Source organism: Mus caroli, chromosome 4 (assembly GCF_900094665.2).
Source record: "Mus caroli chromosome 4, CAROLI_EIJ_v1.1, whole genome shotgun sequence".
Lineage (NCBI taxonomy): Eukaryota > Metazoa > Chordata > Mammalia > Rodentia > Muridae > Mus > Mus caroli.
In genome coordinates this window covers 112,905,613-112,922,268 of record NC_034573.1, presented here as the reverse complement: position 1 = coordinate 112,922,268, position 16,656 = coordinate 112,905,613, and the positions used below count along the sequence as shown (strand labels likewise).

The 16,656-nt window shown below is 45.4% G+C and overlaps 1 protein-coding gene and 1 pseudogene across 2 annotated transcripts; one reads left to right on the top strand and one right to left on the bottom strand.

The window, feature by feature from the left end:
* Positions 1 to 254: 254 nt before the first annotated feature.
* Ppie (peptidylprolyl isomerase E) lies at positions 255 to 14,698 on the top strand. Its single transcript, XM_021159344.1, has 10 exons — positions 255 to 321; positions 1,257 to 1,355; positions 2,518 to 2,561; positions 3,159 to 3,185; positions 4,397 to 4,478; positions 4,894 to 4,994; positions 8,611 to 8,734; positions 11,345 to 11,530; positions 14,042 to 14,184; positions 14,375 to 14,698. Exons 1-10 carry the CDS (start codon positions 291 to 293, stop codon positions 14,441 to 14,443), a joined length of 906 nt encoding a protein of 301 aa, XP_021015003.1. The 5' UTR covers positions 255 to 290; the 3' UTR covers positions 14,444 to 14,698.
* Positions 5,726 to 7,218, bottom strand: LOC110292196 (annotated as a pseudogene). The gene has a single exon (XR_002377689.2). The product of XR_002377689.2 is annotated as a heterogeneous nuclear ribonucleoprotein A3 pseudogene (transcript).
* Positions 14,699 to 16,656: the final 1,958 nt, after the last annotated feature.

Here is a 16,656-nt window from a genome sequence, read left to right as displayed (position 1 = left end):
ATTTTCATCTCTCAAGAAATATTGTCTTGATCCTTCGCCTCACCCCGGTTCAAAGTGTAAAAACCGTTCTTGGCTCCCGAATTGGCCAAAAACAGCTGCCTGGACAGCCCGGACCTTAGTGTGTTGGTAGTGGTTCAATATCTAGGTTTGTTTCCTTCCAGCTCTGGGAGCCACAGCCAAGAAGGGGCGGAGCCTGCAGCAACATAAAGACCCGCCCCGACCTAACGGGAGGGGCGACGGCGAGGGGGCCGGCCGAGTGCCGACTTCCGGCGGAAACGGGCGCGAACAAGATGGCCACTACCAAGCGTGTGCTGTACGTGGGTGAGCAGGCGCGGGAGCTAGATTTAGTCTGAGCAATGTGGGAAAGGGGGAAAGCAGCCGGGGTCTATGGAGGGCTTGCTGAGCCTGAGGGTGTGAGCCCGAGATGGAAGGACAATTCCGGCGACCTTCCTAGTCCACTAAGCGCACAGGAGCCCCGACGAGTGACAAGAATTACGGGCTTCCAAATCCCTCCCGCCCATTCGTTTTACAAACATTCAGTGCGGAATGGCTGGGTCTCTGCCCTAAAGGAAGGAGTTACCAGACTATCTAGGAGAAAGTGGGAAATAACTTACACACCCTGGCGTTGTAATAGGGACTAACAATGATGACAGGAACTTGGGTGAGGGCAAACTTTCTGTTGCCGGGACGCAAAAGTTGAGCAGGAGTTGGGCAAAGAGTCAAGAGTAGAGGCAAAGCTGTTCGCTGCACCGGAGCCGAAGCTCAAAGGCGTAAAAGAGCCTGGCGCCTAGGGGCAGCTGGGTCATTTTTCGAGAAACTCAGGGAAATTGGGGAAAACAAAATGGAAGATACAAGAGAGATCGGCGAGAGTCGGATGAGAACCCTGTGTACACTACCAAGGAGCTCTCACTTTATCTTGAGGACAGTGACATTTAAGACTTTGAAGTCTAAGGGAACAGATGGATTCATTTCCACTTATATTTGGGGGGGGCGGTTGGAGGAAGGGAATTGAGGCAGAGAGGTCAGTTACAAAGCTTTCACAAGAGTTGGAGATCGAATCGGAACTGTTTGAAAGGAGATTGAAGAAAGGAACATAGTGTGGGTAGGCTGTAGAGAGAGATGTTTGTGTAGACAAAGGACTGGATGGAAAGATCCCGCCCTTTGCCTGTCATACCAGTGACAGGCAAAGTCCCTGGTGTGCAGGGACCTCTGAGTGTGGAGGACAGCGGCTCAGAAGGTCCTTGGCTCATTTGCAGGTGGGCTGGCAGAAGAGGTGGACGACAAGGTTCTTCATGCTGCGTTTATCCCCTTTGGAGACATCACAGATATTCAAATTCCTCTGGACTATGAAACAGGTGGGTCATTTGAGTGTCTTTAACGCTCATTACCCTCCAATAGTGAAAGAATTAAAGTCACATTCCAGTTCTAAATTTACATTCTTAGTCTAGTAGAATTCTTGCCCACCATATGAGGCTTTGGTTTCAGTTCCCAGGACTAATCACACAGAGACACACACAGAGAGACAGAGAGGCAGAGGGGCAGAGAGGAGAGAGACAGGGTGGGAATAGCAAGATCTTTAAACTCTCTGAGTCTAGGGAATCTACCCACTCCCTAAAAAACCAGTAGAGTAGTTGATGGCCATGGTGGCACATGCCTAGAAACCTAGCAATTCAGAGGCTGAAGCAGGAGGGTAGAGTTTAAGGTCAGTCTGGGCTACAGCAGAAACATATGCGAGAAATGTTCTACTGACTTTCTAGTTGGCACTGTTGTGTGGGGGCTTTTTCTTAGCTCAGAATTTGTCTCAGGATAAAACTGAATCTCCTTACAGATTTTAGAATTTATCTGTAGTTGATCAGATTATATATTTGGTTAATGGCTTTTTTTTTTTTTTTTGCCTGTATTTGTTTTGTTTCTATTTCAAAATGATTTAAGTGTGTTGTCCGGGCTGGCCTCCAAACTGATGATCCTTCTGTCTTAGCTTCCTAAGTAGTTAGCATTACAGGTGTGTGCTGTGGCACCTGGAATCAAATTGTAGATTTGGATAAACAGTTGATTTGCTAAATAACTTACCTTGCCAGTTTACACTGCATGAGAAGTTGAAGTTCAATATGTAGCTTTTTTTTTTTTAAAGGATTCATTTATTATTATATCTATTATATCTGTAGCTGTCTTCAGATGCACCAGAAGAGGGCATCAGATCTCATTAGGGATGATTGTGAGCCACCTTGTGGTTGCTGGGATTTGAACTCAGGACCTTTGGAAGAGCAGTCAGTGCTCTTAACCGCTGACCCATCTCTCCAGCTCCTCAATATGTAGCTTTATCCCTAGAAGATGTTTATTATTGCTTCAGGTATTAAGAGGAATCAAAGGATGAGGGTCCTTTGTAAATCATGACTGGGTAGGTTTTCTGGTGTCTGGACATGGTATGGGCCGACTTCTTTGTGATTGTTCTCTTTTCTTCTCTTGCCTCATATAGCAATTACCTATATCTTTGTGTTTATTTCCTTTTTTTTGCAGAAAAACACCGAGGATTTGCTTTTGTTGAGTTTGAGTTGGCAGAGGTGAGACTTTTGTGCTTTGTTTAAGTCTTTTGTTCCTACAGAGAAACAGTTCTCAACCTGTGGGGGTTGTATATCATATATTTAAATTATGATTCATAGCAATGGCAGAATTACAGTTGTAAAATAGCAACTAAATAATTGTATAGTGAGAGGTCCCCACAGCGTGAGGAACTGTATTAAAGGGTTGAGAACCTACAGCTAATGAGGAAGCTATTTCCCCTTTACTTAGGTTCTGGGTCCTAGGGTAATGCTTTCAGAGGTCCGGAAATGCTTCCTAGTAGACTGATCTGTCAATAACAGCTCAGACCTAGTCAGACCCTGCCTGTCTTACTCTGCAGGGCTCTTCCAGCTCTGTTCACTGAACATTCTTGCCTGGCAGTGCTGGTGATTCTCTCTTAAGCCTTCAGCTAGAAAAAAAGAGATTATGGTACTGTGAGCTGAAAAACTGCCCAAGAAGTGTTGTTGGTCACACACCCCACCTAGGCAGGAAGTCCATAGGTGACTTTTTCCTGTTTATTTTGCTACCAAGTGTGCATTTAGACACACAAGAAGTATTCCACTACAAGCCTAAACTTACACTTTGCATTTCCTTGGCAGGATGCTGCAGCAGCTATCGACAACATGGTATGGCTGGGGATCCTCATTCTAACTGAAGGTGCCTTTTGCTGGTACAGAGGGCCCTTGTTCAGATACTGGTATTCTGAATTTCTGAAGTATCAGGATTGGGTGGGGAGGTAAATAAAGGTTACCTTCAAGTAAAACCATCCATTGTGGGCTGGTGGTCAATAGTAAAATTGGTTCCTGCCCAGATGCCTCCCCATTACTAGAGCTCGTCCTGCTCACTGATCTGCTTGTCTTGTCTCTCACTGGCCGCCCACCCTACGTGATGGCAAACGGGAAGGGTTTCATGAAATAGTAGACCAGTTAATAACAGAGAAGAGAAATTCAGGAAGAGGTAACCAAAGGCCATGCTACTGACACAGGTGATTAGAACAGCTGGAAGAGTCCTTGGAAACAATGGCACTCTTTAAGATCTGTGGCCTGCCTAAGACGCTTATGTGTTGTCATGTCAGAGGTGAAGTGCAAAGGTGTCATATCCTGTGGCTAGAACTTTGCTGGAAAAAAAATCTATAAAACTAATCATCTCTGGTTACATATTTCCATTATAAATCAATGCATAATTGGTTCTCATACTAAGAAATTTACACTTTTATGTTTTTCTGGTTTCATCATAAAGTTCTAATAAAAGACTTTTTTTTTTTTTTTGCCACAAAGTTTTCACTGCTGACTTAAGATTTACATTAAGTGGCCTTTCCTGGTGCTGATATCTTGCTGAAGTTGTTTATTCATTATTCTCTACCACCTATTTTCCATGTATGCTATTTCAAAGCCGATCTTGCTTTCAAAGGTGAACTCAGATCTATGTACATTTTTCCCTGTCACTTGCATCCCTTGAGCTCAGAATTACTCTTAGTAGTGCAGGTCTTTGGTGGTATTACAGGTTTGCAGCAGCTCTGGGGAAAAAGTACCTTGTAATTTTCTTCCTTGATACTGTTTGTGGTGAGAGCATAGCTTTCATTCCTAAGGGATCTAGGATTAAAAGGAAACACCAATCAGGTTTCAGAAGTAAATGAAAAGCTGCAGAGTTGTTTGTTTGAGACAGGGTTTCTCTGTATAACACTGGCTGTCCTCAGACTCTAAACCATCCTTGAACTCAGAGATGACCTGCCTCAGCCTCCTGAGTACAAGGATTACAGATGCATGCCACCACCACCTAGTGCTGCCAGAGTTTTGTAACCTGACAGTTTAAGCAGCTGGATTTACAATCTTTTCAGAATGAATCTGAGCTCTTTGGACGGACGATTCGTGTCAATTTGGCCAAGCCAATGAGAATTAAAGAGGGCTCTTCCAGGCCAGGTGAGTGGGTACCTCAGAGTGCTTGTCAGGTCGTCTGGTCCCTTCTTTATGTGTGTGTTAAGGGCTGCTTCTGGGGGACAAGAGGGTGGCTCACACTAGTGAAGGGTATACAGTACCTTTATCAGTGAACAGTCGCAAAGTAATTGTTCCTCTCATGAGAGAACCCTGTGTGGTCTCCTCCTCGTTTTCTTGGTACTCCATTTCTATAAAAGAGCTGAAGCCAGCAAAACCCTATCTTTGTCTTCGATATAGCCTTTTCCCTTAGTCCTGCTAAGAGCAGGCCCTCTAGGGAGTCTCAGAGGGATTCAACAAGGGAACTTCTCTGGCCAAGAGGACCACAGAGATGATCGAGGCAGCTGCCAGCAGTGGAGGAATAGTCTGAATTTCTTAACTTTTCTGTGTCTTTTCCTTCTAGTCTGGTCAGATGATGACTGGTTGAAGAAGTTCTCTGGGAAGACTCTTGAGGAAAATAAGGAAGAAGAAGGACCTGAGCCTCCCAAAGCTGAAGCCCAGGAGGTGAGGGTGAAAGGGGCGTCCTGAGGGGCTTGTAGATCCGAGCATTGGTAAGGGCAGTGCTGGGGGTGAAGGGGCACAGCTTGGGAGCTGTGTTGTAAGCCTCCACACCCGCCAGGCAGCCCTCCTGTGCAGAGGTAAGAGGGCAGGTAGCGTCACTTCCCTTTAGCTGTGTGTGTTCTGGGTTTGCCTGGCACATTTCCTGGTTCTCGGCTCGCCTCCCTGGCCACTGCTGCAGGCAGGACTTTCTCTGTGTACCCTGTGAGGTTGATGGTGGCATGTGGCATTTCTGTCCTTTCTCAGCTGACACAGCAGCCACCATTCTTGGCCGTCTGCAGCCCTCCTGTGCTGCACTGTCAGCTTTTTTTTTTTTTTTTTTTTAAACTTTTGAGATCTTTTTCATTTGAAGGTAATCTTAATGCTATTAAATTCACAAATATGCTATTTTTTATTTCCCAATTCTAATTATCTAAAACACACATTGCAAACATACAAATATCTATTCTTTCCACATGTCAGCGCCCATTCATCATTGTTTTGGAAATGGGGAGAATAGATTCCCCTTAAACTGCACGTCAGTAGGTGTTTCTTTACAGTTAACTTTAGCAAAATTCATACAAAATAGTAATTAACAACGATCTTCTTCATGTGTTAACTCACAAGGAAACACCTTCGAAGCTGCATTTTGTTAAGGTTTCTGTATTAAAATGTAGAAAAACTGAACTACACAAATATTGAAAAGTTAAAAATTCCTTAATTTTTTATTCCTGGTACCACTACCACAATTTACAGGGCAATATACCTGATGTAATGAAAAGAAAAAGAAAAAGACAAAGCTACAACAGATAAAAGACCTCAGGAATGTACATCTAATTGACACTACATTGCATTAATCAATAGCTGCACTTTTTGCAAACTGTGGCTATGACAGTCCTGAACAAGAAGGGTTTCCTGTTTAAGCTGCAGTAACTTTTCTGACTATGGATCATCGTTCCTTCTGTGGCAGATTTTTACAGTTCCTCTAACGCACTTGGGACGACTGTCTCAAAGTAACCTGCAGCTTTCCTGACAACTCCTCGCTCTCTCTCCTGCTAAGAACTGTAGCCGTTTCTGTTTTATTTTAAAACCTTCTGCTACCATATCCACCACTTCCACCTCCAGATCCATAGCCACCACCATAGGGACTGCCTGAGCTTCTTCCACCAAAACTGCCCCCCTGCATGGGTCCATAATTTGATTGTTGCTGTCCACTATAATTTCCAAAGTCATTATAGTTTCCACCACCACCATAGTTACCTCCACCAAAATTTCCTCCTTCACTGTAACCATCATAGCCTCCTCCTCCACCACTACATCCACCACCCTGGTTTCCATAGCCCGGTCCACCACCTCCATAACCTCCTCTACTACTGTAACCAGGACCACCGCCATAGTTGCCACCATCACCTCCAAATCCATTATATCCACCATCACCACCTCCATAACTACCTCTGCTGCCACCACCTCTACCACAATAGCCACCTCTTCCACCAAAGTTTCCTCCACAACCAAAGTTTCCTCCACCACCTCCAAAGTTTCCTCCACGACCCATAAAGTTGCCAGATCCACCTCCACGACCTCTCTGTGATCCAGCAGACTGCATCTCTTGTTTAGAAAGGGCCTTTTTCACTTCACAATTATGCCCATTAATAGTGTGGTACTTCTGAACAACAATCTTATCAACTGTGTCATGATCATTAAAAGTTACAAAAGCAAATCCTCTCTTTTTCCCACTCTGCCTGGCTTCCATAACCTCTATGGCTTCAATCTTGCCATACTTTTCAAAGTAAGTACTCTCTCAGGTTATATTCTTCCGTATCCTCTTTAATACCACCAACAAAAATTGTCTTCACCGTTAAATGGGCACCAGGCTTTACAGAAAGAGCTCTCTTTGGTTCCACCACTCGCCCATCAACCTTGTGCAATGTGTGCACACATTGCAGCATCCCCTCTTCAACACAAGAGTAGGTCACAAAACCAAAGCCTCTGGAACGTTTTGTTTGGGGATCTCATTACCACACAGCCTGTAAGTGTGCCCCATTTCTCACAATGTTCTCTTAAGCTATCATCTGTGGTTTCAAAGCTCAGACCACCAATAAACAGCTTCCTCAGCTGCTCTGGTTCTTTTGGATCATGGCCCTCCATTTTGAGACCGGACTCGCCTCTTCCAACTCGAGTTCAATATGGGACCGAGAGCCACTGTCAGCTTTGATGGTCTCTGTTTCTGACACTGGACTTGAGTTGTTTCCGGCTGCAAGTCTCATTGTGGCTTATTTGGCTTGGAGTGGATGCTCTCCCTTGTTTAGTCCTGCTGTGCTCTTGATCTCTAGCCACACAATTACCTAAGCCAGAAGTTTGTATGCAGACCTAAAGTAGCACTCCCAGTGGAGTCCCTAATCCTTCTTTACAGTAGAACCAGTGCAGTCTCACACGCTGGTGCTTTTCCTGACAGCCTTCCTGTCCTGTTGGAATCTGTGTCTCGCCGTGCCTTTTGTTTGGAACTTTTCAGTTGTTTGTGGCTACAGTCTTGGATCTTCTGATCCTTTCCCAAGGAAGGTAGAGTAATCTTTCTGGAGCACAGATCCAATCATTCCACCTCACTCCCCTGTCATCTCAGGGTGTGAGAGCCCGGCAGGGCTTCCAAGTCCATCTGGTCCATCTTGCAGATGTCATTTTTGCTTCTCTGTAGTGTACTCCCTGTAGTGTACTCCGTACTCCATGCTTAGTGAAATACTCTGTTTCCATGCATATGTTTGTTTTTGCACAGGATACTCCTGCACTGACCTTTTTCTAGGTAATATATTTAGTGAGCTGAGGCTCATTAGATGTATGCATACTGTGTGTATATGTATACAATATATAGTATATGTAATATATAACTGCATAGACTTGAAGGGAGAAAGTAGCTTCAGGTCTTACTCATCTCTACTCCCAAGACCCCGGGCAATACAGCAAGAACTGTATTGTTGCTGCTGTGGTATTGCTAGTACCAATGTAAACCGCAGTAGTTAGAGCATCCACATTATTCCACGTGCTTGATCAGCTGAGCCAAAACAAATGGGATGTTTGTGTTCCGTATCTGCTTTCCTCTGCTTTAGTCTCCCCTACTTAAGTACATAGCAAGCCTCAGCCTCTTGCCCTTTGAGCATTTGGACTGCATCAGAAGGGCTCCCCCATGCTTCCAGAGTAAGCCTATGACAGTGACAATTGTGTGAGTGTGTCCACTAGATGTAGTAAGCTATATGACTTGACCTAGGCACTGAAGATGAGCTGGGTTGAGTATTCTGACAAGGAAGGTGAGCAGGCATGTCTGAGGGTGAGCATGGAGACATATGCCTATGGTTAGGGGGTCCTGTTTTATAGGGCTGAGTGAGGTTTCCTGTCACTGGGTGTCCAGCTGAGTATTGTGGCCATAGTTCCTGCCTCCTACAGCCCTATCAGGGCCCAAGGCCTTCATTGTCAACATCTGTGTTCAGGCTGTTTGATGGCGCTGTGTTCTGAAGATATGTTCAAAGGATGTCTTATGTACTTCCTTAGGGAGTTAGGAGTCCTCTAACCAGCATTTTGTTTCTGCACCTAGGGAGAGCCCACTGCAAAAAAAGCCCGGTCAAATCCTCAGGTTTACATGGACATCAAGATTGGGAACAAGCCAGCAGGCCGCATTCAGATGCTCCTACGGTCTGATGTGGTGCCCATGACCGCAGGTGAGCAGACCCCTGTGCTCAGGTGGCGTCAAGCTGACGGCTGAGCAGTCTCCCAAGGTTCTTGCTGCCCCAGCTCTTAGACCTGTGGCATTGTTTCTGACCTGAATTAACTTGTGGCATCTAAGATCCTAGGATATAGTAACAGAGGTCAGAGCAGACACTGAAGCTCACTAATTGCTGGTTTATTATTTTTTAATAGTAGAGGCTCCTTTTTCTATGGTAAGATTGCATTATTATGAATATTGTGAAAATCATTTAAAAGGATGTATCAAACACATTCTCCCAACAATATTATACCTAGCTCAATGTTCCAGAAGTAACTAGTACTAATTTCTAGTTCATTAAAATATTGATTTATTCTTTAATGTAAATTTTATTATTTATACATTTAGTTTAAGTAGTTATCACAAAATCATTTTGAAAAATCATTAGTCCCCTGTAATAATAGAGTCCAATAACCCATTTCCTGCCCCACTGTCAGCACCATTTGCTGCACCTCAGAGGCGGCCAGTTTCGTCTCATAGCTGGTTATTTTGGTTTTAACTTCCATATTGAAAGATAATAGCTTTATATTCACCCCTCTCATTTTAATTTTATAAAAATTATCTTCAGTTTAGGCATTCTCTTTTGATTTACTGCTCCAGAAAAGGAATTCTCTTTTCCTCTCTTCAACACTCTCACATCTTCCTTGGTACTCACTTTGGTTAGGCTGCTTATGAGTACCTGTAACTTTAGCTCCAAGGGACTGGATACTCTCTCCTGGCATCCACTTTCACATGTGTATACTCATAGACAGACACACCACATGTCACATGTAGATACTCATAGACAGACACACCACATGACCATTATTTAAAACAATTATTATGGCCTGGTGTGGTGGTGTGCTTGGAAGGCAGAGGCAGGCAAATCTCTTGAGTCCTAGGCCAGCCTGATCTATATAGAGTTCCAGAGCAGCCAGTGCTATATAGTAAGACCCGGTGTCAAAAGCAAACAGATTGGTTTTTTGTTTTTTTTGTTTTTTTAAGATTTATTTGTTATTATATTTAAGTACACTGTAGCTGTCTCCAGATGCACCAGAAGAGGGCGTTAGATCTCGTTGCGGATGGTTGTGAGCCACCATGTGGTTGCTGGGATTTGAACTCCGGACCTTTGGAAGAGCAGTTGGGTACTCTTACCCACTGAGCCATCTCACCAGCCCCAACAGATTGGTTTTTGTACATGTGTGTGCACATGTGTGCATGTGGTGTGCATGTCATGACACACATGGAGGTTAGAGGACAACTTTTCCAGCGAAGACATGAAATGTTCACTCACACTAGTTAGAAAATTGATGGACACAGCAAAGAAACAACCAGGTTCAAGTTGATGAGCCAATGAGTTTATTGTGGTAGTTACTTACAGAAGCCCAAATTGACTCAATCAGATGCACCGGCAAAGGCCCATAATGGCTCATGAAAGGTAGAAACCTTCAGGCGCTTGATAAGTTAGAAAGGTTTTCCAGGCAGCTCCATGTATCTGAAAGTGTCTCTCAGCAGTCCTTCCTGCTCAGGGAAAAGAAGAGCCTATTGAATCTGCTCAGTTTCAGGGACTTCTTGATGCTTTGACTTATTTACTTCCTGAGTTGATAAGGCTCTTTCCTGTAGGATAGAAAGGTTCGCCTCTTTTTAGAACATCCTGAATCGTATTAAGCTTCCCTCCGAGGTGAAACTTCATCTAGGAAGAAAGTAGCCCTCAGCTGTCAGCTCTGTCCTTTGACTCTGTGGTTCAGATGCAGACTCCAGGCTTGCGCAGTAAGCGCCTTTACTTGCTGAGCTATCTCAGTGGCTCCGGATTTTTTTTTCTTTTTTTAAAAAAAATTTACCAACACGTTAGTGTGGTTTGGGGATGCAACAGAGATAGAATGCACATATTCACTTAATCTGAGAGCCATATGGTTATTTAGTAAGTCAGTGTCATGGCAGCTTATAAGGGGCATACAGTGAGAATATAGACTATGATCAGCTCTCTCTATTCATGGTCCACATCTGTGAATTTAACCAACCACATAGCAGAAATATGTATGGGCCAGTCAGATGGCTCAGCAGGTTAAAGTCCACGCTGCCAAGCACGAAAACCTGAGGTGAGACTTTGGGCCCATTCGATAGAAGGAGAGAACCATGCCTTGTAAGTTTTCCTCTGACCTATATACACCTGCACACATACATGCACATACACAATAAATAAATATGTAATAAAGACTTTTAAATATATCTGAGGAGAACATTGTGTCTCTACTAAGTATGCAGGTATTGTTCCCTTGTCATTATATACCCTAGATGATAGATATAACAACCATTTATGGAGCATTTATATTGTATCGTGTATCATAGATAATATAGAGATGGCAGAAAAGATACAGGATCCAGGAGGGTTCTGGGAACCATCCCCATGTGTGTGGATACCCAAGAGCAGCTGTGCAAAACTAAACACGTAAAACATGTTTCATGATTTATTTCTCTCCCTTTTATACCTGCCCCTCCCCCCCTTGTATATCTAGGTAGTTACCTTAATTTTGGTTTGGAAGTTAGATTGCCTTTAACCTCAGCCCCTTTTCCTTTTCAACACCAGAAAACTTCCGCTGCCTATGCACCCATGAAAAGGGCTTTGGCTTCAAGGGAAGCAGCTTCCACCGCATCATCCCCCAGTTCATGTGTCAGGGCGGTGATTTCACAAACCACAATGGCACAGGGGGCAAGTCCATCTATGGAAAGAAGTTTGATGATGAAAACTTCATCCTTAAACACACAGGACCAGGTAAGCACTGATTCTGGTGTGGTGAGTAAGGCAGGGCCAGGGCAAATAGCCGTGACTTCCAAGCCTGGGTGTGATTGGCCAGCCACTGAAGAGACACATGCTGGGCTGGGCTGCCTGCCTCCCTCCAGTCTTGTACTCTCCCCCCTACTTCTTCCACAGGTTGGTGTTCCCTGCTAGGGTAGAGGTTGTGGTTATGCCTGCAAGCTCCCTTGTGCCCTCAGCTTCTCTGTGTCCCCTCTATACCCTCAGTCCCAGACAAAGATCATAGTCCATGCCTGTTCTTCTGAGGTTTCCATATTGATCTGAGGTCTTGCCTCGTGCCTGCCACAGATGCATGCTCTGACTCCCTCCTATTACAGAGGCCATCTATTCCTCCTGGACTGGATGGAGTCTGTCCCTCTGCCACTTAGGATCTTCATGTCTCCTGCTGGCTCCCTTTGACTTATAAACTGTGTTTCCCCTGTTCAGCTAGTTTGGTCCATCAGTGACCAGGCATGCAATCTCAATCTTAAAAAACCCAATAACCATCTTTGGACTCTTGTTCCTTCCACCAGCCGTCATCTTGACTCTCTAATCTACTTTTTAGCAAAACTTTTTAGAAAAAATGTATAAACTCACTGCCTTCATCCTTTCTAAGTCCTTCTATCTAGATTTTGAGCCCCAGCTGGCCACACAAACCTTTCTTTTTTTTTTTTTGGTTTTTTCGAGACAGGGTTTCTCTGTATAGCCCTGGCTGTCCTGGAACTCACTTTGTAGACCAGTCTGGCCTCGAACTCAGAAATCCGCCTGCCTCTGCCTGCTGGGATTAAAGGCATGCGCCACCATGCCCAGCTACACGCAAACCTTTCTTGCTAAAGATACTAGCCATCTTTTTTGCCAATAGCCAGTTTTCTGCCTCAGCTTATTCCAACGTGTCAGCATTCTGTGCTGTCAGTGCCGTACTCCTGGTTTCTCTCTCTCTCTCTCTCTCTCTCTCTCTCTCTCTCTCTCTCTCTCTCTCTCTCTGTGCGTTGGCAGGCGGCTTCTCCATCTTCAGCGGCTTCATCTGCTTTGCCACCTTTCTGTCCTGCTGCTTCCTCCTGCTCCATTACTGAGCACGATGGTGGTCAGAGATCAGTTCATTTCTCCCTAGAAACCTGTTCACTGCGCCTCAGTTCTTCCTGCAGATTTGTGCTAGACTGAATGAAGTACAGGGCCAAGAAGTTCTTCCTGCCTGCGCTATCTTACAAGAAAGTACGTCCTGACACACTTCACAAGAGTTATTCCAACGTGTGCCGCTCAAATGAAGTAGTTAGAAGTAAGACAGGCTGTCGCTGGCAATTTGGTTACCACAGACGGTATTGCTGATGCTGACACGATTTTGTGATGTATAGGATTCCTTACATTATAGTGTTAACTCTTGAGTTATTTTTCTTGGCTTGTTTTTGAGACAGGGTCTCACACTCTGTAACCATAGCTGACCTGGAACTTGCCATAAAGACCAGGATGGCCTGGAAATCACCGAGATCCACCTGCCTGGGGCTCCCAAGTACTGGGATTAAAGGCGTACACCACCATACCTGGTTTGCTTTTTACACTGGGTCTTAGAGTGTGGCTCAAGCTAGCACTGACCTGGATACTCATGAGTGCTGACATTACAGACATGTACTGCTGCATACGGCTCCCTAGAAGATTTCACTACACTTAAAGCTTGCCGTTTGTGAAATATAATAGACTTAGGTCTTAAGGAACTAGAGAGGTGGCTCAGTAGTTAAGAACACTTGCTGCTCTTGTAGAGGATCCTCAGACATCACAGGTTAAAATGGTTCTCCTTCAACTCTTTTATGTCTGAGTTTCAGTAGATAACTGTTCACTTATGCCTGATCAGGGGTTGGGACTCATCTTGGATTCATTTCCCCTGTCACCCATAGTTGCACCCTGTCTCTAGTTCATCTCCTGGCCCAGCTTTCCTCCTTCCCTCTATGTGACTGTCTTAAGCTTCTCCCCAGCACAGATGTCCCTGCATCTCAGTTGTCATAGCACAGTATCCTTTACAAGAGATGTATTTATCATTTGGGTTGGTTGCTTGTACCAAGTACTTTTAGTGAGGGGCCATGCAGCACAGTTGGTGTGGAGATCAGAGGACACTTTGAGGAGACAACTCTTTCCTTTACCATAGGTTCTGGAAATGAAATGCAGATTGTCTGGCTTCCACAGCAAGCTCCTTTCTCTGTGGACCCATCTTCCCAGCTCATACACTTACACTTTAAATGAATATTTTGCTCATCAGTGTTTCAGGATTTAATGGGCCTGGTTACAAAATAGACTGCAAGTCATTGTTATAAATGAAAAGACAAATGTGAAGGAAAAAATAAAAACGGAAGCAGCCCACTCATCCTTTTTCTGTAGTGCTGTGTCTGTGAGGGCCCTTCCATGGCCTGAGCCAGTATGCAGAAGCACCGTCAGCCGTCAGCACGGGCACCATGGGCTAGGAGCAGTGTGGAGGGAGCTGACAAGTTTATTTTCTCCCAGGCCTCCTCTCCATGGCCAATTCTGGCCCGAACACCAACGGCTCCCAGTTCTTCCTGACCTGTGATAAGACAGATTGGCTGGACGGCAAGCATGTGGTATTTGGGGAGATCACAGAAGGCCTGGATGTCCTGCGGCAGATTGAGGTGGGCGGTTGGAAGTTGCTTCCTGCCTGGACCTTGCGTGGGTGGGTGGCCCAGTGGGAGAGTTGGGGAGGGCTCTTGATGCCTGGAAGGGGGCATTTAGAGCAGGTCCCTGAATGTCTGGGGAGAGGATGATGCTCTAGCGGCTCTCCCACCCTGCTTCTCTCCTGATTTCTCTGTTCTGCCCGCACAGGCTCAGGGCAGCAAGGACGGGAAGCCAAAGCAGAAGGTGATGATTGCCGACTGTGGAGAGTACATGTGAGGCTGCGCTCTCTGCTTCACCTCTGTAAGACGAGGGGAACTGCCTGGTCTCTGGGCCCTGTGCAGCAAGCTGTGTAGAGCACAAGCCTTTCCTTGGGGTCACCAGCCTTAGCAGCTGCTCATCTGCAGTACCCAGGCCTTCTGCAGTCATGACTGGGCCTGAAAGCCAGCATAGGCAGTGTGCTGCCACCACCTGTCCTGAACTGTCGGTAGCTGCTAGGTGGCTTCTTTACTAAAATAAACTGCTTGTTTTGGATTTTTGTTTTTTTTTTTTTTTTTTACTGTTGCCTCCTGCAAGTTCCTGAGAGATGTCTATTAGAGATCACATCCAAGGCTAGGCTGTCCCCTGAGTAGGGTGGCATGTTTGGAAAGCTGTAATACCTTCCCTGTGGCTTTGTTTCCTTCCTTCCTGGGGCTAAATCCCTTATATGCCAGGTCATCTTTATGCCACATGTCCTTATCAGATCATTTCAGGGCAGTGGAAGTCAGAGCTGCCTGTCCCTGTTGCCAGTGCTCCTGAACCAACGCTGCCTGTCTGGTGGTGGCCTTGGTGGCTCCCATGTCTAACGTTCACGTTACATTCTTCAGGTCTTTAAAATGGTAGGTGTATTATGACTCAGCCAGCTCTACTGGCTTCTTTTCAGGAAACCAAAGGTTAGCACAGTACCCGGGCATCCAGCAGCTTGCTGCTTGTTTCTTTGAATTAGGTTTTTATTGAGACACTGCCATATCCATTTAAGTTCAGATGCTGCCTGTGGCTTCTTTCTCTCTACAGCGATAGAAGTTGGTGACTGATTTTGTATTTATGTGTTGTGTGTGTGTGTGTGTGTGTGTGTCCACATATGTACTGACTAGTGGATTGGCTTGTGTTTGTGGGGTCTGTCTTTGATGAGGCCACCTACCTTCTGCCTTACTCCATAAATTAAATATTAATCTATCTAAAACATACCAGCACAGGAACATCTAGACACGGCCAAGGCAGATTGACCCTGCTATTACACACAGAAGTCAGCCTCTGTGAGCAGAAACCAGTCTTTGCACAGGCATTTGAAGTGAGGGACCACCGTACTTGGGCCTGTTTCAGAACCTGGCCAAACCATGTATAAAGAGCTTAGAGACTGTCAAGAAATTATGAATTCCTGTGATGGTGCCTGAAGAGTGGAGATCAGGATGCAGCTGTAGATGCTCAGCTGGTTTGGAGGATCTGAGTGTCCATTCCTTCCTCTCCTTGTGCTCTGCCTAGATACCCACAGACACATACTGGACCCTGTGTGTGTGGAACACCATGACCAAAAACAACGTGAAGAAGGGCTTTACTTATTTGACTTGTACTTCTACATATAGTTTATCACTGAGGGAAGTCAGGGCAGGAACCATGGATGAGTGCTGCTGTTTATACAACCTGCTCAGAGATTGTACTGCCCACATTGGATTGAACTTTCCTCCATCACAAAAATGCCCCGGTCTGATGGAGGCAATTCCCTATTGGAGGGTCCCAGGTGTCAAGTTGATAACCAAGATTAGCTGTCACAAACCCTGCACAGATGAACCAAACCTCTGCCAGAGATCATCCAAATGGTGCAGTGGAGGTAGGTTGGAGCTTGGCCTGCTTATTGCCAGTGCCAATAGAGTCCCGAGAAGCCTACTGGGTTTAGCCTCAATTTGCTGGGGGTTTTCAGGGAAGACAGCTCTAGAAGGTAGCTAGGGAGGGCTGCAGTTCTTGATAGGAGACAGTCATAGTCCCCTTAAGGGAAGACATGGGACACTGGTCCTCTGCTGGGCAGGAGTCCAGCATAGCTCTTGAGCCAGGGCAAGAATGCTCAGTAGCATAGCTGTGTTTCTCCTCAGCCTGCCATACCAGCTCTGCCACCTCTGCACAGACCGTGAACACCTGAGGGGCAGTGCCTCTTACCTGAGGACTGCCTGGCTGCTGTTCTGGGGTCACCTTGTTTGTGATACCTTTGCTCCAGCACCAAGACAGGGTACAACTTTTTCTGGCTGTTGTCAAGGTGTGTGCCTGTGTGATATATATATATGTGTGTGTGTGTGTGATCTTGATATATATCTTACAAGTGTGCATTACTATACCTAGCTTTTCCATGTTTTTAAAACTCTTCTCTTGCATACACTAGCAAGATTTTGCTGAAAGGACCCAGATATAGCTGTCTCTTGTGAGACTATGCCGGGGCCTAGCAAACACAGAAGTGGATGCTC